The sequence below is a fragment of the Myxocyprinus asiaticus genome, chromosome 49 (genome assembly GCF_019703515.2).
Source record: "Myxocyprinus asiaticus isolate MX2 ecotype Aquarium Trade chromosome 49, UBuf_Myxa_2, whole genome shotgun sequence".
NCBI classification, from domain to species: Eukaryota; Metazoa; Chordata; class Actinopteri; order Cypriniformes; family Catostomidae; genus Myxocyprinus; species Myxocyprinus asiaticus.
In genome coordinates this window covers 21,341,760-21,365,795 of record NC_059392.1, presented here as the reverse complement: position 1 = coordinate 21,365,795, position 24,036 = coordinate 21,341,760, and the positions used below count along the sequence as shown (strand labels likewise).

The 24,036-nt window shown below is 39.2% G+C and overlaps 1 protein-coding gene across 1 annotated transcript; it reads right to left on the bottom strand.

Annotated features, from left to right (window-relative positions):
- Nucleotides 1-1,334: 1,334 nt before the first annotated feature.
- Nucleotides 1,335-23,859, bottom strand: LOC127438093 (5-hydroxytryptamine receptor 3E-like). The gene is made up of 10 exons (XM_051693367.1): nucleotides 23,817-23,859; nucleotides 22,894-22,957; nucleotides 21,990-22,162; nucleotides 21,845-21,889; nucleotides 19,183-19,289; nucleotides 15,104-15,273; nucleotides 14,838-15,013; nucleotides 5,092-5,302; nucleotides 3,340-3,531; nucleotides 1,335-1,847 (listed from the first exon to the last, which is right to left on the bottom strand). Exons 1-10 carry the CDS (start codon nucleotides 23,829-23,831, stop codon nucleotides 1,534-1,536), a joined length of 1,467 nt encoding a protein of 488 aa, XP_051549327.1. The 5' UTR covers nucleotides 23,832-23,859; the 3' UTR covers nucleotides 1,335-1,533.
- Between the last annotated feature and the right edge of the window lie 177 nt (nucleotides 23,860-24,036).

Below are 24,036 nucleotides of genomic sequence, written 5' to 3'. Positions count from 1 at the left end.
ATAACTATGTAATCTCAACACAAACACTTTGTGTAGATGGAACCTATCTGAATTGGGTAAACCCAATGAAATCAAACATGTCAATGTAACAAATTAAATTTATTTGATTTCTTTATCTACTAAATAGTAAAAGTTAATGTTAGCATGTTAAATGCATGATGGTTTGAAGTACTAGAGAGTGTAGTTTAGTAACTATGCTATGGTTAACACGAGATTTGCTCAACAAAGTGAGCAAACATTTTCATGTGTGAATCTACCTGTCCTCATCCACTCTTCATCATAGTGGTAACCCCCAAAAGTCTAACATAGAGAAACTTTTATAAATCTCAACATAACAAAACATTAAACACTAACAAGTATCCACTTTTATATTCATCTTGCACAAAAACACATAACTTAACACTTAATTTTAACATTTACTCTCTCTATCAAGTCCCATGAAAGGCATGCTGGGAAATGGAAATCCCTTGCCCAGTTTCATCAATGCTACATTAACACCACAATCATATGCATGTAATACCAACTTAAATGGATTCATTTCCATTTTACAAATTTAAATGGAAAGAATGCAATGAAATAAAGTTGTGACAAACAGCATATTGAGTTAGTTAAATATTATTTGTATACTTTTAAGAATACCAAAACAAAATAAATTGGCCAGTGGTCACTTCCTCCTGGGAAATCCCTCTTCACAAGCTCTGAAGTCGTAAATATGATGTGCCAAAATTACGAAAGTGAATTTGGTTGGAAAATTGCAAATGTTGGGCAATTTCATATTTATTTCTCTTTTTTCACTTCCTGTAAAAGACAGGAAACTTTGTTGATGCAGAAAAATGAAAAGCAAAGGATGCACATTAGGTGTGTAATTGACGCTTTATATGTACTTTATAATTATTGTGCTGCCCTACAGAGAATGATGGGAAATGTAGTTTTGTCCCATAAGGTGTGATAGGACTCAACACTGTTTCTTTGCTGTATCTAGGGCTGGTAGTCATACTTTTTGAACAGATTTGGCCATGCATGTGTCACCATAACATGATATGCATTACATGTTTACCCAGCATTGCTTTATTGACTGAAATACAGATAATTATAATGTGAAAACGAAATTTTTTTTAAATAACGTAAAACAAAACATCAGTAACATTAAAAGTATTCTCAAAAATGTAATAGATGTTTTAGTTAAAACATGTTTTTAATAACAGTATTTCAGGACAAAAATCCATGTCCATTTTAAACAGATTTTTTCACTTTTAAAATGATTATTCATGCAGCTTTTATGACCACATTTATTGATAGACTACACAGAATGTTTGTACTTTTGAAAACTCCTCTGCCATACTGCAGAACCTTTTAAAATTAACTAATCAAGGCAAAAATGTGTTTGATAATGTTAAAAAGTCACAGTGCATAAAATATAAATTTTTCCTTATATGGTACATTTTTATAAATCTTAACCTAAAGTCTTGATGATGATTAAAAACAAAAAGCAATTTGACATCAACTACCCACAATGAGAAAGACTAGTACAGATTATGCTTCTCTTTGAAAACTGTACCAGTACAACCAGAAGACTAATATGGTGCATAAGCTAACAGAGAGAAAAACAACATACAGAATGAAAATAAATCGATCAATGACTTCTCCCAAGCGCATCCACTCTTCTGTCTTCCGATCATTGGAGAAATGCTTGTCAACCTGCTGGCGAATGATGAGCAAATGTTCAGTAATCATACTCAGTTCCTTCACTTCTTGCTCACTGAAGTTTAATAGTGATTTAGTTCCCTTTTCTTGGTGTTTGATTTCAGTCATCTCTTCCTCAGGTGAACAGGAAGTGATGTTGTTTCCTTCAATAAATAAATAAATAAATAAATAAAAATAACATTTATGTCACCTATAGCTAAGCAACTGCAAGATGCATCACTTATACACCGATGAGCTAAAACATTATGACCACCTGCCTAATATGCTGTTGGTCCTCCGCGTGCCACCAAAACAGCGCTGACCCACCGAGGCATGGACTCTACAAGACCCCTGAAGTTGTCCTGTGGTATCTGGCATCAAGACATTAGCAGCAGATCCTTCAAGTCCTATAAGTTGCGAGGTAGAGCCACCATGGATCAGACTTGTTGGTCCAGCTCATTCCCAGAGATGCTCAATCGGATTGAGATTTGGGGAATTTGGAGGCCAGGGCAACACCTTGAACTCTTCATCATGTTCCTCCAACCATTCCCGAACAATTTTTGCAGTGTGGCAGAGCACATTATCCTGCTGGAAGAGGCCACTGCTATCAGGGAATATCATTGCCATGAAGTGGTGTACCTGGTCTGCAACGATGTTTAGGTAGGTTGAACATGTAAAATTGACGTCCACATGAATGGCCGGACCCAGTGTTTCCCAGCAGAACATTGCCCAGAGCATCACACTCCCTCCACCGGCTTGTCGTCTTCCCACAGTGCATCCTGGCACCATCACTTCCCCAGGTTAACAGCGCACACGTACATGGCCGTCCACATGATGTGAAAGAAAACGGGACTCATCGGACCAGGCTACCTTCTTCTGATGGTCCAAGGTCCAGTTCCGACGCTCACGTGCTCATTGTAGGTGCTTTCGCTGGTGGACAGAGGTCATCATGGGCACTCTGACCTGTCTGCGGCTATGCAGCCACATACGCAGCAGGGTGTGATGCACTGTGTGTTGTGACACATTCCTTCCATAACCATCATAAAAATTTTCTGTAATTTGTGCCACAGTAGACCTTCTGTCAGTTCGGACCAGATGGGATAGCCCTCGTTGCTCTTGTGCATCGATGAGCCTTGGTTGCCCAACACCCTGTTGCCGGTTTGTGGTTTGTCCCTCCTCGGACCACTGTCGGTAAGTACTCACCACTGCTGACCGAGAGCACCCCACAAGCCTTGCCGTTTCAGAGATGCTCTGACCCAGTCGTCTGGCTATAACAATCTGGCCCTTGTCAAAGTTGCTCAGGTCTTTACTCCTGCCCATTTTCCTGCATTTAACATGTTGACAATGAGAACTGATTGTTCTCTTACTATCTAATCTACCCAAACCTTGACATGTGGCCTTGTTAGGAGATGATCAACATTATTTGCTTCACCTGTGAGTGGTCATGATGTTTTGGCTCATCAGTGTACATTGTAAATAGGCATGCAGCAAAAAAATTATGTGCACATATAGTTGCACACATAGTGTACACTACCAGTCAAAAGTTTGGACACATCTACTGTATTATTTATTTATTTTTTTCAGTCAAGTATGTGCAAACTCTTGACTGGTAGTGGAAAAAAGGATTTGAAAGGACATTCATTAAGTTTGACTCACTTTGAATGGCAGAATTTTGGTCAGAGGTATTCTTGCCCATACAAACCAGACGTGCCAGATAATGCAGAAACAAAACTTTGACCCATTTTGGTAGAGGGGTATAATTACTTGAGGCACACATGATATTAGTAATGAGAATTGTTTCCAGGAGACTGGCCACCATCAGTGCAAGACAGAGAGAGAAAAACACATCTATAGAAAGAGACCGAAAATATAGTGAGGTCCCATCCTTAAAACTAAACAATAATCATGTAATGTTTTTTGACATAAAAAAGGGGTCATATCGCAGTCCGAAAAGACAATCTATTGAAACTAAGCTGCAAAAACGGCTCATTCTGAAATTCTTGGATTTCTGACATCAGAAGAGGAAACATTAAGACTTGACTGCCCACATTTACCACATCTATCGCAGCTGTTCCAAGGTGAAATTTCCACTTTGTGGCACTAAAAGTGAGTCAAACTGTCTCCCAAGCCGATGAAGTGTTTCAGGTTAATGCTCTATCGAGTTTTAAATCAGCAAAAACTAACTCCCTAACCTAAACCTAACCAATAATGTCATAAAAGCAAATGTGAGATGTAAAACACTAAAGGAAGCACTTCATTTTGTGGTACTACTATGATGCTTTCGACTCACATGTCGACTCACATGCTCTTCAGGACTCATACTCCAGTCCTTTACATAGCATGTGCATCAGTTGAGCTACTGCACAGTTTGATCACACTTAAACAAGCTTGTAAATATAGTTGGTTATGTAATGCAAATGTTAAAATTCATCATCTTACAAGTCATACATTATAGTAAAAGTGTTTGATGTCATAAAATAGCATTGTTTGAGGAACAGGGTGAAAAGGAAGTGTTTAGAAACTGATAACTTGCCTTTTTTACTCTGTGTGAAAGTGAATAAAAGTAATTGTTGTAGTGCCTGTAGTTTTTTTATTTTCCCCAACTGCCGCGATACATGAAATGAACCAAAAAAATTATAATTTGCAAAAATATAGGTATAGTAAGGTGAGTCTATGAAACCAGGTTGGACATTGGTGACTTTTAGCATATTGCTGATGCTGGCGTTTTATAAAAGCAAGAAGCTACTTAAGTCTCTGCATTACAGTGACTTTACCATGAGTCAGGTACCCGTGAAAAAAATCACTGTAATGCACAATCTATATTAGAACAGACAGCAAATCTGCAGTTAACACCAAGTGTTGATGCTCATTTGATAAAGAAAGGTCTTAAATTGCAGGCACAGCCAACACGGTCTCTTGACAAATCATGATACGAGTACGAGATGGCGGAATCGTAAGAAATCGTACGAACGATGTTATTAAGATTTTTTTAATCCCAACCCTAAATTAAAATAAAATCGAACCCCTTAACCAAACCCTAAACCTAACTATGATTTTATTAGGAAAATAAATTGTGTACCATAGAAGAAAACATTGAGTTTGGAAATAGATGAGGGAGGCATATTACAGGTTATTGATATACATCAGTCATTTGCATTGCATAGCCTAAATACAAATTAAATGAGTGACCAAATTTTATCACTGATATTTCCTTTTTTTAAATAAAGTTTAGGATAGGAGGCTAGCTAAAATTTGATGCCTGTATTGTATTGATTTGAAATTCTTTTTGTTGATTGTTTGGTCATACATTTTCATTCAAGATTTTGACATCAAATTAGTATTGTTTTCTTATTTGTCATGACTACGATGATATGACCCCTTTAAGAAACAACAAAGCTTTGAACAAACTTATTAAAGGGATGGTGTTTCCTGTAACAGGCAGCAGATCATTCATGAGGAGGAGGAAGACAGTGTAGCCCAGGATGAGGGTCATTTTAAAGGCAGAACGATCCACTGCCTGGGGAGGAAGGAGGAAGCTGAAAAGATCCACAGTAATCAGGAAATAACTGGGAAGCAAGAGGTTCACCACATATAGAGTTGGCCGGCGCTTCAGGACAATCTAAAATGACCAATCACAAGTACTAGAATCAATCAATCAAACTTCAATTAATCTTATTACAAAAGAGGATGACAGGTTTACACCCTGTCTACGCTGGACACATCCTTTGACGTGGCGCTGTGCAACAGCTTGAGGCTGTCCACACAGGAAGCATCAAAGTGAGTGTTCTAGAAGATGTGCAGAAAGCATGGACCAATCAGTGGTAAACTCGGGTAGACTTCAGCAATCCACTGATATAAACATGTTCTTGGTTTATAATTATTATTGTAATGCTATTGTTGCTAAAACTGCGTAAACAGGTGGTTAGAATGATGGAATGAACAGGTGGAATAAAAATGATTTTAATTAGTTGACCAGAGACCATAAACATCACGAGCTGGCTGTAATCTAATGTCAGAAGTTATTTAAATATTTAATTTATAAAATTCATGGCAAAAAGATTCACACGTATGATATATTGTTAAGTAAACTAATTTCAGATAGATCGGATAATAAAGTAGCTGGAGTAGTGTTGAATGTGAAGATAAATATACATTAGGTCTTACTCAGGAACTTGGTAGACATAATAACAAGGCAGGTAGTAAAATAACTCTTAGTTTTCTTTTATCAACTCACTCGGCCATGACTACCCTTACAACTACAACTTACTTCTTTGTCTTTTTTTAAAAAAAAATATTTATGAACAACTTGTTTTTCTTTAACCAGTGAGCGCCAGCACACAGGACACACCATTTCCCCCCACATACAGTAATGTTACTTGATGACTAGTCTCGTGTAGCCAGGCCTATGACTGCGGCATAGGTCTGGGGTCTATAGCCACTTCAATTGGTCAAGAACCAGCCATTTAGACAGGAAAAGCTATCTAACTGACATGTAAAGTGACCAGTCACAGTCAGATTTGTCATTATGGGGTGTTTAGAAGGGGGGTTATCAGAGATGTATCATACCATAATAAAAGACAGATATGGAGAAAAAAAATATTTATATAATGGTGTGTGAGTTTCTGCAAGCTACTGCACAGAAAACACATGGGAGAATAGCAGATAAGGAGTAAAAAATCTAAATACAGCACAGAAAACCTCATTATAGAGAATTTCACAGACATAACTAAGTAAACAAACCAGACAATGCAGCTCTGCTTATGGATATCTGCTGCATTTTCTACTACGTGCCTCAAATGAAACTAAGAATATCTTTAAACTTGGGCAAATTCTGTGATTATTTAATCCTCAGAAGCGCTCTTCTATCAACACAGAACTTTAGATGAAACATCCTTTTTCCATCTACTTGTGGAAGTTTCGTCGAACCAGCCAGTCAGATTTGCACTAAATAGACTGAGAAAGCATTTTCCATTTTTGTGTGCCAAAAGCATCAGACGGTTAGTGCATGGACTGTGGGAGGTCCGTGGGCTTGCAGTCTGAGGCTGAGACTACTTGGTGACTTGTTCAAACACAATTAGTTAGGCTTGTGTGAGATAGCTCTCTGAGTTTGATCTGGGAAGTGAGTAAGCCTCACTCCATTCCACTTCCTTCCATCACTAAGCACAAACGTACTCGGTCCAATCTTTTAACGAATGGATAGGGGGTGAGTATACTTAGGATTGCCTTTAGGTACGTGGTCCGGCTTTCACACTCTCACCTAATCTCCGACCTTGAAGGTGATGCGCTTGGCGCTTTTTTCCGAATGTCAGTGTATGTTTTGCTTTTCTTCTGTCTGTCCTCAACAGTGTTCTTCACTTATAAACATTTGTCACTGTTCTCCCCCACAGGAAATATGTCAGTCTTTGTTTACATTTTACGATTGTGCAGAAGCTCTGATGGGGAAATACTGGTTGTGGAGTGGGGTGTTGCGCAATAACTTTGCAGAAACTCAGACACTGAAGGTTTCCAGCCCTATTGCATCTGTTCTGCTGATAGAATGCATTCTTTCTGCTCTCTGTTCCAGCGCTCTACCGCACCATTGCATTGGGTCCCCTCTCAGCAAGGAAATCGGAGAATGCAGAGGAGAGAAATTGAGGGCTGTCACAACAAAAGGTGGATTGCCTTCTCATGCAAAAACAGAATGCAGAAAGAAATGACAACATCTGTGGTGACATGGGAAGAAAATGTCATTTCTGGCCATTTGCTGTAGTAGTCCACTAAGGAAATGGCAAAACGACAACTTGATGTGGCATGTTCGAAAGGGCCTACAATGTCAAGTCCTAGTTCTGCAATGGGCCCTCAGGCAGATCAACTGGTTGTCGTTGTCATTGCAGTGCAGTTTTGTCATTTAACTGGCATGCAAGTCACTTAGAAATTATGGATTGCTGTAATGTTTTATCCTGTGGCTCCATTGTTTTGCCACCAGATGGCAACATTGTTCACCCATCAACCGTTCCCTTAAACTAAATCAATTACTGATTGCACCTGTACTTAGTTACTCCTACATGTTCAGCCCTATTTAAAACCTGCCCTGTTTGTAGTTCTCTGCTCAGTTATGATGTACCCTGAGCTGTTAGAGCTAGCTGTCTGCCTAAAATTCTGTGACCCGTTTTTTTTTTTATCTTGGAATGTAGGATGAGTGGTAGTAATATGAGGACACTCACACAGAAGACATGGGTTTGATGCCCATTGAATCATTACAGTAGAACTGAGCCAAGGACATGGACCCAGCAGAGGATACTCAACTGTTGTCAAATGCAGAACGCATTCTTGCTTCTGTATCTAGCCAAGCAGCCACCATGGAGTGACACGAACAGGTCTTTGCTCAACAAGAAGCAGCTGTCTCTAAGCTTGGTCAGGCCATTAATGAGATCTTGCAGCACCTTCAGTCTCTCTCAAACCCACAGCAGCATGCTGGTTCTCAAGCCCAGATTTCATCAGCCCAACCTCTTGATTTTCCTGGTCATCAAGTGCAGTCCACTGAGATTCATTCCCCCCAGCCTGAGAGGTATAACAGTAGTCCAGGTAAATCTAAAGACTTCCTCAAACAGTGCTCATTGAACTTTGCACTACAGCCACATAAAAATCCCAACTTCCCATAGCAAAGTGGCTTACATCATAACCCTCTTATCAGGGAGAGCTCTAGCCTGGGCTACTGCTCTGTAGGAGAAGTCTCCTCAACCAGCATCATGCTTCGATTACAACTGCTTTATTGAGGAGATGAGACGAGAGTTTGAACACCCAGTCAGTGGACGGGAGGCAGCCAGCCATCTGCTCCAGCTGTCTCAGGGTTCTTAAAGCGTAGCAGAACTAGCTGTGGAGTTTTGAACCCTTGCCATGGAGAGCTAGAATCAAGAGGCCCTGACCATCGCTTTCAATCGTGCTTTCTCCGATGAACTCAGAGATGAATTGGCAGCCTTGGATCCTGCAGTAGATCTAGAGTCCCTGATCGAAATGCCCATTTGGTTGGATAATCATCCAACCAACATAACCAAACCAAGAGACATAGAGAACACAAGCAGTCTTCCTGAAGCACTCAGTGTGTGCCTGCCTCGGCACTGCCCTTCTCCCATGACTACCCTGGTACATCACTGACTTGTACAAAGGAGCCTATGCAGCTGGGTCGATCTCGACTGTCCCAGTCTGAGTGAGACCGCCTAATGAAGGAGAGATGTTGCTTGTATTGTGGCTTAACCTGCTCACTTCCACACTTCTTGCCCTGAACTTTTAGGAAAAGCCAAATACTCATCTAGGAAAGGGAGGGCTGTGATGAGAGAGGCTACTTCTCCCAGGTTGACACCTTCTGGAGTCTTATTGACTACTTACCTCTCATGGAGCAATCAGCCACATTCTCTCAGAGCCTTTGTGGACTCTGGGGCAGCTGGGAACTTCATGGACTTAGATGTTGCTAAACATCTTCAGATGCCCCTCGCAAACCTTGATGATCCTCTCACCATAACTGCGCTAAATGGAAGACGACCCCTGTGTTCTGGGCAGGTGAGTCTACACACTGCTCCTCTACTTCTTTGGGTTGGAAGTCACAGTGAGACAATACAGTTTTATCTGATAAAGTCACCAGAATTCCCATTAATCCTTTACTTTCCCTGGCTAGCTCTCAATAATCCCTAGATAGACTGGACTTCTGGCAACATACTTAACTGGGGTCCTGCCTGTGATAATGTTTGTTTTTTTGCCTGAGTTTCCTGTCTCTCCCGAGTTGGGTCCTACCACCCGAAGGTGCCTAGTATTTCAGAGCCGCTGGTAGCCACCTCCTTACTGCTTCTGACCCCACTGAAGTTACCAGAGTCCTTCCAGAGTTATCCCGAGTTCCCCCATCTATGCAGATCTGCTGGAGGTGTTTGGTGAGACAAATGCCCCATCCCTGCCACCTCACAGACCTTATGACTGTGCAATTTAATTTCTGCCTGGTATGTGCCCTCCCAAGCGGAGACTCTTTTCTCATTCAGCAGCAGAGAGAAAGGCCAAGGAAGATTACATTTAAGAGGCCCTGGCTTCTGGCTTCATACACCTTTCTACCTTACCAGCAGGAGCCGGCTTATTCTTTGTTGAGAAGAAGGATAGATGTCTCTGACCATGCATTGACTACAGGGGCCCGAATAGGATCACCATCAAAATCAATATCCTCTTCCTTTGATGACCACGGCTTTTGAATTACTTCAAGGGGCCACTGTCTTCACTAAACTGGATCTCTGCATTGCATATCAGGTGGTCCACATTTGCTCTGGAGATGAGTGGGAGACAGCCTTCATTATACTCAGTGGCCATTACGAGTATCAGGATTTGCCTTTTGGTTTGGTTAATGTTCCTGCTGTATTCCAAGCTTTGATTAATGGTGTTTTGAGAGACAAGCTGAACAGATTTTTATTCGTCTACTTGGATGACATACTTATCTTCTCCAAGAACATCCAAGAACATGTGCAACATGTTCACCTGATTCTCAAGCAGCTCCTGAAGAATCATCTGTTTGTCAAGCTGGAGAACAGTGAGTTTCATGTTCCAACCATCTCTTTTTGGGGTTTCATTGTCTCCACAGGTCAGATCCAGATAGACCCTACTAAGACCCTACTAAGACACAACCAACCTCCACAAAGCTGGTACAACATTTTCAGGGCCAATTTTTATTGAAAGTACGTCCGAAACTTCAGTACTGTTGCTGCTCCCCTCACTGTTTTCAATGGACAAAGGAAGCTAATAAGACATTTTGTGAGCTAAAAGATAGATTCACCTCAGCACCAATCTATACTGTCCCAGATTCTGAGTTACCCTTCACGGTTGAGGTGGATGTTTCTGAGGTGGGGGTTGGAGCTGTACAATCTCAGAAGGCCAGGAAGGACAAATGACTGCATCCTTGTGCCTTTGTCTCACGCAGACTCTCCCCTGCTGAGAGAAACTTCAACATTGGTAACAGGGAATTATTAGATGTTAAGATGGCATTAGAGGAATGGAAGCTCTGGTTGGAGGGGGCCAAACTTGCTTATATCCAACAGGCTAAGAGGATTAACTCTCACTAGGCCCATTGGGCTCTTTTTTCATAAGTGTTTTGATTTTGTTCTCTCTTTTTGACCAGGCTCAAAGAATTAAAAGCCAGATACCCTTTCCAGGCAGTTAGACCCACCCCACTCAGTTCAGTCCCCAGAGATGAGGGTTTGAGACCATTGTCAGATGAGCAAAGCAGCAGGAAGCTGACCCAGGTAACGGCCCACTAGGCCATCTCTTTGTTCCTATGATGGTACGTTCAGAGGTTTTGCAGTGGGGTCATTCCACGTCACTAACATGCCATCCAGGGGTTTCTAGGGTCTTGGAGTTCATACACAGATGCTTCTGGTGGCCTAAAATGAATGAAGACACCAGAGCCTTTGATGCTGCCTGTCACGTCTGTGCCCAGCACATGGATTCCAGATCTCTTCCACAAGGTCTCTTACAACCTCTTCCCATTCCCTTTTTACCCTGGTCACACATCTCTATGGACTTTGTAACTGGCCTAACCCCACTCCCGAAGTAACAGTGTCATTCTTGTAGTGTTGGACAGATTTTTTTAAAGGCTTGCAATTTAATAATATTGCCAAAACTTCCTTCAGCTCAAGAGACTGCTGAGATTCTGTTGCAGCACATTGTTCGGTTGCATGATTTTCCCCAGGATGTTGTGTCTGATCGGGGTCCTCAGTTTGCATTCAGGTTGTGGAAGGCCTTCTGCCAGCTGATTGGAGCCACAACCAGTCTCTCATCAGGGTTTCATACTCAATCGAATGGACAGACTGAGAGAACAAACCAAGAGATTGAGACATCTTTGAGACCCAACATCCTGGAGCAGAATTCACTCACAACATCCTCCGCCACTCTTCAGCATGTATGTCACCTTTTGAGTGTCAATATGGTTACCAGTCTACTATGTTTTCTGTGCAGCAGTCTGAAGTAGGGGTTCCAGCTACCCAATAGCTGGTTCAACTGTGCCGCAGAGTGTAGAAGAGGGCTAGAGTTTCACTCCTCAAGGCTTCACATCAACAGTAACGACAGGACAACCATCAATGCAGACAGGCACTATATCTATGTACAGGGCAGAGCATCTGGCTGTCTAGTAAGGACCTTCCCCTTAAGATTGAGGCATGCAAGCTGGCCCTCAGATTCATTGGACACTTCAAGGTTCTAAGGAAAGTAAACCCTGCTTCTTACCGACTCCTACTACCTAGATCCATGCGCATACATCCAAGCTTTCATGTCTCCCTGTTGAAGCCTCTGATGTACATTCCTCTCTCTCCTGCCACTAGGCCACCTCCAAGACCATATATCATCGATAGTCAGCCAGTCTACACAGTCTGGCATCTTATGGCATGGTTGGTACGGGTAAGAAGGCAGTTCCTGGTTGATTGGGAAGGATATGGGCCAGATGAATGATCCTGGGTCCCCTCTCACCACATCCTGGACAAAAACCTGATCAGGGACTTCTATCGTCACCATCCAGCCAAGGCTGATAGGAACTTCAGGAGCCATTCCTAGAAGGAACCCTTTAATTAAATCAATTACTGATTGCACCTGTACTGAGTTACTCCATGTTCAGCACTATTTAAACCCTGTCCTGTATGTAGTTCTATGCTCAGTTTTGATGTACCCTGAACTGTAAGAGTTAGCTCTCTGCCCAAGACTTTGTGACCCATTTTTTCCTTGGATTGTGTTTCTGTTTGGAATAAACATTTTAAGTCTTTGAAACAACTCATTTTAAGTCTCTTCATTGCACTTTTCTCTGCTTTTGAGTTCATCTTTCCCTAGTGGCTGAGTAGTAGTAGTATGAGGACACCCACACAGGAGACCTGGCTTTGATTCCCAGTAAATCATTACAGTCCATGGTGAGTTTCATGGACCAAATTGACAAGTATTGCACATAGAAATTAGGTACAATAAAATGATGCTTACCTCGCATTATCAGTCCATTGTGCACTGACAACTCATCACGAATTGAGAAGAATGAAGCCAGAGCTGGGTTTATGCTCTTCTTGTTGTCTAGCCAGCCCCTCAGTATTTGTACTCCCAGCAGACCAAGCTCAGGGCAGAATTAATAGGCTGTGGTAAAATCAACTACTGACAAAAAAACAGTCCGCCGCCTGGTTCTGAGCTCCAGGACAGAACACAATGTCATAGGAGAAACAAAGCAATCAAGATGACTACCTCACCTCTAGCATTCCAGCTTATCTGATTCCCTTTGTGGCAAGCAAAGTATTTAATGATTTGTGGTCATTTCTCAGCATAAAGTGATGATCCCACAAGTCAGACCTCCGTTTTTCCACAGCAAAGACACAGGCTAAAGCCTCTTTTTCCAATTTCTCTCTGTCTCCATGAGTGTATGTGAGGCAAATGCCACTGTGCGCTCTAAGCCATCCACATGGGTCTGCATCAACACTCCACCAAGTTCATAATCGGATGCATCCGTTGACACATAAATTGGAAGAGAGGGGTCAAAAAGAGTGAGTACAGGACTTCCTACAAGCACAGCTTTAAGTTTATGAAGTATTTGTCTGCCTCAGTCCATTCAAAGTGTGTGTCCATCACATTCCTGACAAGAGCACACATTAGCTCCACTTCTGAAGAAAAGTTCGGAATAAATTTGCTGTACCATGAAATTAATCCAAGGAAAGTCCACAAGGAAAGTAAGTCATGTGGAGCAGGAGCATCAGTGATTGCCTCAGTGTGAGCAGTGTCAGGCAGAATTCCTTCCTTGGAAACCAAGAGGCCCAGAAATTTTAGGAAGTCTGATTGAATGTGTACTTCTGCATGTTCAGTGTCAGTTTGGCATTAGTCAAATGCTGAAGGACAGTTTGCAAAATTTTGTTGTGTTTAGTTTGTGAAGCAGCATAGACAGATATATAATCTAGGTTGTTCCTCACTCTGGGTACGTCCTTCAACTCTGTTTTTATAATTTTGTGGAATGCAGATTGTGCTGAAGCCAATCCATATGGAACACAATAGTAACAAAACATTCCTTTGTGTGTGGTAAAAGCGGTAAGATCAAGACTGTCATCATGTAGTGGAAGTTGGTGGTATGCGCAAGCCAAGTCAATTGTCGAAAACACTGCTGCGCCTCTCAACTCACTGAGCAATTTGAGGTAAGGGGCTTTATTAGGCTAGCAAAGGTCAACACACAGCCTTATTTTTCCTCCTTTCTTAATAGTAACTGCTATTGGGGGATGCATCGAGTCACTTAATAGTGCCTTGTTTCAGCAAGGAGTGTAAATCCTCTGACACTGCCTGACAAACAGCAAAGGGAAGTCGTGGAAATTTTTGTAGGACTGGGACAGCGTCCTCACGCACCTTAACTTTATGGACAAATCCTTTCACGCAACTGACTGATTCAGCATCAGCAACACATCTGACTGGAGCAAAAGGAATGTTAACAGTAACGGTACAGTCATGGTTAAGATGCATTAATGGCTTTTCAAAGATTCTTTTTTCACATGCAGAAAGGTACCGGCGGATTAGCACCATATGGCAAGAATGGAGAAGGTGTGGAAAGACTTGCCATCATTGCCAGTTGTTAAATTTCTAAATAAACAGGCACTAGGTCTTACTCAGGAACTTGGTAGACGTAATAACAAGGCAGGTTGTAAAATCACTCTTTATTATATTTTATCAACTCACTCGGCCATGACTACCCTTACAACTACAACTTACTTCTCTGTAAGTGAGCACCCCCTATGCAACACACAGAACACAACAAGTAGTTCTAGAATAGAATGCAGCAGTCATCTAATGTCAGTGCAGAATGCGACACACCGCATTGATTATAATGGGAGCTATTTGGTTTTAACAGCACGTTATGTGACGCTCACATCCAGTGTAGACAGAGTTTTAGGATTGAGAATTGAGAACTGAATCTTATTCAGAACAATGCCAATTTAAAAATTAAACTATTTTTGATGATCTTTAATGACTAGACTAATGATTTTTACAATGTTTGGTTTCCATTAATGATTTTAGAACATCTAGATTTCTCTGCTGATGTGGAAGGAACACTGTAATTCTCAACCCTAGCAGGGATTTTCTATAATTTACAAAAAAAATCTGTAATGAATAGTTTCAACTCAAGAATTGAAGTTGGCACAAACATTGTACTTGAGTTCATCCCATGGGTCCATCCCATCAAAGTTAAAGTATATTGAGTTGTTAGGTTTGCTGGCCAACATGGTGATGAGTTCCCACTCTCCTCTAGTCTCCATGTAATGCAAAGATTTCCTAAGTGTCTCTTCTACTGGCTCTGAAAATGATAGCTGAATATCTCGCACTGTAAAGGAAGAGCCTGTTAAGTGTCATCACAAATACAATCACAGATAATGTCAATTAATCTTACTGAACATTACTGAGGGATACTCACTTGTGTGCTTGTATGAACCAAATGTGTATATGCAGTTTTGAACATCAAATGGAAAGGAATAGATGTCTAGGTTGCAGGAGCTGACCACATGGTACGGCAGCCCATCTTCAATCACACCAGTGTTGTCAAGAGACACATAATAGCTGCTTGGGGCTTGATTGTCACTGATTCTATAAAATGGAACAAGGCAGTGAGTTATACAGCCAGTATATCTATCTACATGGATTTCCATGACTTATCCAGTCATGTTTTGATTACTGCGTAAGCTTTTTAAAATGCAATTTTTAAGAGATTAACTAATGAATCAATCAGATCAATTTGTGAATTGGTTCAGCTGATTCATTGAGAAGAATCCACTCAATCAAACAATTTGCTCACAAATCTGATATCACCATGCTCTAAAATATATCATCAGCTGGATATTGGTCTTGGGTTGAGTAAAACTTGGTTAAAAGTAAGAAACCCTTGAAGTTAACAAAACACAAGTTCCTCTGTCATTTTCATTGCATGTTTTTATTGTTCATTTCCAATGTTCCCTTCAGTCGGTCATCAGGGGCCCCCTTTAACCCCGGGCCCCAGTGCGGCTGCACTCCCTGCACTGCCTGTAGTTACACAACTGGTAAGTGGCACTAACAGCATCCCAGATAGCGGTTTGAGCTACCAGGAATGCTTAAATTCCTCTGGCACTGATGTGCCGAGTAAGTGAATTTGTTTTCTTTTATTGCTCTCAGGAGTAAAGCTGCCATTTGTTTTAGGTTACAATGCACCCATGCTTCATTCTGGCCTGCAACAGTGAACTGGGTATTTCTATTTTGTTGACTGTATCACACTGTTGTGAGTTGTTGGCTTTAAACAACTCAGAAAAATGAAAGTGCATGAAGCCACAGTTTCAACAGTGAAAGCTTCAAAACATGTTCCCAGTTTCACAGAACGACAACTCCCAACAGTCTCTGAGGAGCAGTTCTGCTATTGTTGTGTGGATAAGGGGCATTTTGCCCTTAAGCAGCAAAACCCAGAGAATAAAACTAAAGTGATAAAAAGGCTAATTCAAGCATTGAATATTACAAAAAACAAGCAGCAGACAAGTGATGTTACCATCGCTGAAGTTAACAGCTGGTTGATGTAAATGACTGTAACAAATGTTCACAGAAAAGGAGAAAGCGGGATACGGCTAATCCAACTCATTTGGATTAGATACCAACTCTTTTCTGGTATCTTTTTATTTCCTTTAAACTCAATATTTATGCTTTTCAGCAGTCACACTCAGAAACTAAGCTTTTCAGCAGACATAAAACAATACAGTCTTTCTCCAGCTCAGGACTCGTAACTCTCCCCCTCTGACTGGCATCTGGCTCGCTTTTAAAGCCCGTCTCCACTCTCACTGCAATGACAAACAGCTGTTAGAGACAATCATTTCCAGGTGATGATCCTTACCGTTCTCATCTCCTGATCTTGCTCTCCATTCACAAACCGGCGCTTAAACACGCCCCCACCACCACAATGACCAGGTTGCATTCAGTGGCAATAATTTTTTGTAGGTGAAGAAATGAGATTGGCTAGGTAAACTGGCAAGGCCCAGGTCCTTTGGCACTAGTGCCTAGTAGTGACACACAAGTTGTGTGTAAAATGTATTTAAAGCACCATGTTGATCAAGAAATCCTAATGGTAGATGCTTCTCCAAAAGCTCCCTTACCAACTGGTGTTTTTCTGCAGCTCATGGTAGTGCCAGGCTGTGCTGTTGGCCTAAACAGTTTCAGTGTTTTGGTCAAGAACAGGTCTCTGAAAGAAACAGAAACCCACTTAAAAAGTGGGAACAGTAATTGGACATATATCTCAGTGACTCAGTTCTTACCATGCCACCCTCTGAGAAAACAGCATTAGAGTTTGACACGAGTTTAATCAACTGCCCCTGAAGAGTGGAAACCCAGACTCTGCCAGAAGCTAGCACAGAGATGGCATGCGTTTTCCTTGCATGAATGGGATGTTGGATTGGCCCTAATTGTGGAGCATTATATTAACCTAATATAATCTGATTCACGTCCATTTCTAGAGCATTCGCACCAACTTTCTACTGCAGCTATTGAAGATGTGAGAAATCATCTCTTAGACCTCTCTGAGCCCTTACACCTCATGATTGTTGTTGTGTGGAAGAAAAATGAAACAGTCAGGATTTGCATAGATTACAGGCTTTTAAACAGTCGTACAATACTACCAAATAGCCATGATGGATGAAGACAAAGAAAAAAAAACTGCTTTCATCTGTCAATTAGGCTTCTTCCAGTTTGAGTGGATGACACAGGGGATAACTAGAGCCCCAGCTACTTTTCAGTGATTGTTGGAAAGGGCTATGGGGCTTCTGAATTTGCTCCAGATTTTAGTGTTTCTTGATGGTCTGAATTTCCTCGAGAGGTCTCTTGAAGAACACGAGGAGAAGACTACTCAAGGTCCTTGATTGTCTCTGAGAAGTTGGGCTGAAGATTTCACTAGTTAAGTGCCAAATATGTCAACCAAGAGGGAAATACTTGGGACACATTGTTTCAGCAGATGGATGCTTTCTTGAACTACCTCAGGCCCACAAATGCGAATGTGAATAAATTCTATTACAAAGACTCAGAGGCCTTTGGAGCAAGATGGGACAAGTCCTGTACCAAAGCTTTTAAGCAAATCATTCACTGCCTTATGCAGGCAATGGTATTGCCATTTATGGACACCGAAAAGCCATACATTTTGCTGTTGATGCCACTTTGGAGGGGCTTGATGCTGTACTTCACCAAGAGTATCCTGAGGGTTTAAGATTCATTGTGTTTGCAAGTAGAAAACTGAAGCCATCTGAAAAGAACAACCCAATCCACCAGACTGAGTTTTTGTCACTAAAGTGGCCCGTAGTAGATAAATATCATAATTATCTTTACGGGGCAAGATTTGCTGTACAGACAACACAACAAGCCCCTTGCATATGTGCTGTTGACTACTAAGCTCAATTTACTTTTCCATTACTTTTAAAATTGTATTAATTTCCATGATTTTTTTCTGTCCAACACCACTTTAAAATTCCATGGAAGAGTAAGTGGTGGTTCATGAAGATTCAGAGTTGTAAGCATCATATTGTATATTCATCCATGCATGCTCATCCAATCAAAAGGTAGCTGTCTTCAATCACTATTTGGATCCAGTAAATTATCCTTACTTTGAAAGCGGCACTATTTTCACTTTTATAAAACTTCAGTCGGTTTATATAGCTCATCTTTGCTTACATGCCCGAGGATATTTTTGCCTTCGGTACTTGGGATTCAGTTATTCATCATGCATCATGGGTTGCATTGCATTGCAAAAGCATTGCTTATCCTTTTGCCATTGTTTTGCTCAAACAATGGTTGCCCTTTTGCAAGGACTCAAACAGATTGCAAAGTCATAGTTTACCCTTCTGCACGGTTATTACATGATCAATGCTCACTTTTTGCAAGGGCTCAAACACATCACAAAAGCATTGTTTGCACTTCTTCAAGGGTATTGCATGAACAGTTCTTACAATGCAATGCTCAATGCTTTTGCAAGGGTTCTCTTTTTTCACAGGCATATCACACGGTTATATAATTGTATCATTCATAATTACTTTCTGCTTCTTTGAGATTTGTTCTTTTTCTTCTAAAGACCTAGGTTTGGTGTTCTTCTGAGTTTATTTAATTGTTCTAGTTACTTTTTGAGGGGTATCATTTTTAAATTGGGTTCAAATTTCCTTTTGGGGTAGGTTCCCCACCCCTGCTGTTGTCTTCCAGCAGGATCTGACATTTAGAGCGAGAATCTGTCACTAAACTGTAAGATAGGGCTTACGCCAAAGGAAATTATTACACTATTATCACAACATTCATGAAAAATTTGTATTCATTCCTAGTCTTTCTAGTAGAAATTAAACTAAAAAGGGTTTCCATTACAGTGGGAACCCTGTCAAATATATACTGCAGTACTATTCTGATTAATAAAGTAAGATCAGTGCATTGTAGTCCAAGGTCATATAAATGTATTCAAACAATTCCTTTTTAATACAGTGGTATTTTGTTTTTAATGCTTTTAGAACCCACAATTCATTGATGATGATATCAGGCCTCCAGAACTTTTTTCTTGGCAACGTAATTCTGTCTGTTCCACATTCATCAGGATCCCAGCTCAAACCTTCAATATTCCAGCTCTGCAAAATACAGTGTCATTATTGGTAACACTTTATAATAATTGTCCGATATTAATAGGTAATTATGCAGGAATTAATGCAGGACAAATGAGTAGTACTACATTAACACTTTAGTTACTACAATGAACTAATATGGAAACATGATTAACCAATCAGTAAGTAAAGCGAACTGATGACTGAGGTAGTTCACTGTTAGTTAATCAATAATTACTGAATTTGATTAGTCTCACTGAGAACTATTAACTAACTATGGCTAATTTAAAATAACTACTAATGAATTACTAATCAAAACATTAACATGTGTCTGAAATGTGAATTATTATGTTTTTATTGTGAACAAGATCATGCATGGGTACTTTGTGGGAATTAATTTATGAATGTGACAGGTTGCTAAATCAAGGCTACAGTGTCTGGTAGAATATCATAGTCAAGGATGTAACCACATATTCAGGATTGATGGGGACCAAATTTAATAATGTAATAATTAACCATGGAAAAAACCCATATCAGTAGACCAGTATTATAAATAATATGTCCCCCTCAATGTCTATGGTGGTTATGGCCATGATCATAGTCAGCTTACCTTACAGAAATATAGGATGTATGTGCCCAACAAGTGTATTCCTTGGCATATTTCTTCTGTTCATTAAAAATGTATTAACTTGTGCATGTTTGATATTGCTGAGGGTCTTTTTTAAATAATTCTGGTAACCCATAAGTAATGAGTCAAGTGTTACCACATAAGTATGAAGGAATTACTATTGATCTGGACCATTATTTTAAAGTGAGGGTCATGGTAATGCATTATTAATTAATGAGATCTTACTGATGCCTTCCTTGGGAGTTAAAGGTTATCTGGGCCATTATTCTAAAGTGAAAACACATTATTAACCAATTATAGCAACTGAGGTGTTACTTATCAGTTAGTAATGAATACTCAAGTGTTTGTTCCTACATTTTATTCATTTAATCAAACAGATATTTAATAAACATTCACAGACATTAAAAAAAAAAAAACAAATCTGGCTTTGAATTATGAATCATTGAAATAATTGAACATAACTGCATAGGCTATAAACCTTTAGCAGGATAATGCTTTTAATTGCTGGTGCTCACAGTTACTACATGTTTTAAAAGTCTTATCTATTAACATAAAGTAAAATAATAAAATTATGTGTCTAAAGGACAAGTGTGTTGATCTTCACAAGACTTCAACAGAAAATGGAGAGAAAACCGGCATGCAGCATGAAGCCGATTCCACATGTGTACTTCTGCCCTAGACAGCCCACTCTGTAAATTCTTACAATTTTTATCAAATTCAAATCCTTTGCCTATGTTGGGTATGAACAGAACAGAATGTATGTTAAAGTTTACCGCGTGAAGGTGGATCGACAGGAGGGCGGAGCAAAATCGCATTTGCTCTTCTTTCAGTTTCAGCGAGCACTGAATATGGTGAACCCTGATTTGATTAGAAGCTTGATGGGCCAGACACTCATTCTTTTTTTCACTGGATCCATTAAGTTACTCAAAAAAAAAAAAAAAAAAAAAAAAAAAAAAAACGCACTTCACATAAAATTAAACACTTCTTGTAAGATTAACCTACAGTCTCTATGAAAAAAAAAATCATTTTAAAAATGTTTTGTAAAAAATTAAAATTAAAAAAAATAAATGTTGTGTATATTCAAGTGTGTAATCATTAAATAATAATGCATTACCATGAGCCTCACTTTAAAATAATTTGTAATTCCTTCATGTTTATGTGGTAACACTTAACTCATTACTTATTGGTTATCAAAATTATTTTAAAAAGACCTCTAGCAATATCAAACCTGACAAAGTTAATAATTTGTAATGAACAGAAGAGATATACCAAGGAATACACATGTTGGGCACATACATCTGTAAGCTGACTATGATACTCTACCAGACACTGTTGCCATGATTTAGAGAGCTGTTATGTTCATAAATTAATTCCAGCAAAGAACACACATGAGGCGCATGTTTCTCTGAAGGCACATATCATGATCATCTTCACAATAAAAACATAATCATTCACATTTTAGACACAAGTTAATGTTTTGATTAGTAATTAATTTGTAGTTATTTTAAATTAGCCATAGTTAGTTGATAGTTCTCAGTGAGGAAAATCAAATTCAGTAATTACTGATTAACTAACAGTGAACTACCTCAGTCATCAGTTTGCTTTTACTTACAGATTGGTTAATCATGTTTCCATATTAGTTAATCGTAGTAACTAAAGTGTTAATGCAGTACTACTCATTAATCCTGCATTAATTCCTGCATAGTTACCTGTTAATGATGGACCATTATTATAAAGTGTTACCTCATTATTAATGGATTTTCCATGTGTGTAATACAAAACAACAACAATGACAATGACATAAAAATAAAAACAAGATTGGTTTGTGTGAGAATACACATGTATTATATGCCCCCAAATATCAAGAGACAACCCGAAAATTTATGATAGATAGTTCAGTGTTGTTGTAGGCAAACCATAAATTGCATGAAGACAATTAAAAATAGATTCTTACAAACCACACATAGAGAAATGTGTCCAAGATTTGAGCTTTTTCATTCTAAAAGGGAAAACATCCAGAAATAATAGAAGTAAGCTGAAAATTATTCATTGTGATGTTACCACATTTTTAAAAGAAATTTTCAAATCAGTTTACTTACCACATCTAAAATAGCATACATGGCAAAACCTACACTGATCATTGTAGGAGTGGTCAGATGAAGGACCGGTCGTACTTCAGTTTTGTTGAAGTAGCTTTCTCTCAGGGCATTTAAGAGAGATTCTGTGCTGGGTTGGGAGCAGTTAATAGTCTCTGCAGGTCTCATAATTACAGCTACAAAGCATTCATAAAAGCCGGGAGAAGACAAACAATGTTACACATACACAATACACTTTACACATACCTAAATGGCATGCATCTTGTCACTCTAGTGTAAGTTGTCACAATGGAACCTGTCATTAAATAGCATACAGTGCAGTGGTTCCCAACCCTGTTCCTGGAGGCCCCCCAACGCTACACATTTTGGATATCTCCCTAAATAATCACACGTGATTCAACTCATTAGTTCGTTGGAGGAGACTCTACAGCCTGAATTGGGTATCAGATAAGGGAAATATATAAAATGTGCAGTGTTGGGGGGGCCTCCAGGAACAGGGTTGGGAACCACTAGTATTGTGTGCTTTTCAGCTAAATTTATAAAGCAAACAATCTAGAAACAGAAAACAATTAATGAAACAGCAAAAATGTAAATGATAATGTACACAAAAATCAAACCATTGCTTTGGCCAACAACAAATTTACTTATAAACTGTATAACATTACAACATATAAAGCACATGCGACTTGCCTTCTCCTGTGGATTTGGCTACTTAGGGCAGAGCTTCAAATTTTTATAAGCACTGACTAAGTTTAGCTCAAAAAAGGTAACCTAGTGTTTCTGAATTCACATGGAAATCAGTCTGAACTGAAATATAGTACTTCCCTTGTGACAACTAGGCCAGGTCTTCCCCTATATCTTATATTTCTGACTTAGAATGAATAGATTAATGAACAGATTATCTTACATTGCATAATGAGGTACGTGAAGATGAAATCAAGTATTAGGAGTTTGCCAGTCCATTGTCTAACCTGCAATGACATTTATAAACATTCAAGAGAAATGCAGATACAGTAATAGGCCATACAGTGGCCCAAAAATGTATTTGCAGCATTTTAAATGTAATTTCTTGTAAAAAAAAAAAAAAATAAAACATCAAGTATATGTTAAAATTAGTTACCTACAGTAGTTAACATGAACTGGTGATAAACAATACTTTTACAGCATTTATTAATCTTGGTCAAGGTAATTTCAAAATAGATAAAAAAAAGTTTTATATGTTTACATTAGTTGATGCATTTAAATAACATGACCTAACAATGAATAATTCTATTTTTGTAAAGTAACATTAACAATTATAAATTATAAATATACAGATTAATAAATGCTGTATATATATATATATATATATATATATATATATATATATATATATATATATATATATATATATATATATAATGTATGTATTTTTATTGTTAGTTCATGATACCTAATGCATTAACTAATGTAAACGAATAGAACCTTGTAAAGTGTTACCAAAAAGCATTTGAACACTTTCTGATGGTCAAGCTCAATAAGTACACCTGTGATTACTCTGCGAGGACACCTGTGTATACTTGATGTAAACTGACTTCATACGTCCACTTAAAATCACTGTGACACCAGTTGATTAAAATGTACATTAATTGTTCCTAAATGATTTACATAATATGAATCATGATACATTATGTCGAAATAAAATGGAACAGTTTGCACTTTTATCCAACGATTTCTGCCTTAGCAGGAATTTAACGCTTTAAAGGAAGAAGAAAAAAAAAAACTATCCTAATTATTATCTTTTGAAACAAACCAGCACGCTCTGCCCCCTTTATTATTGCTAAATCCTACCTTGAGTTTTGACATCCTCTATATCCAACAAGTTCTTGCCCAGTATAATGAATAACAGGGCATCTATTTTCATTTGAAAGCAATTTCTCAGTTTAAAAAGTAATGTGCTAGAATAAGGGGTACATCCTAAATACAAATAACTGATTTGCTTAGGCAAATTAGAATGAATCATTCTGACTGGCAACCAATACTTGCAACACTGAACAATTTTGCAACACTC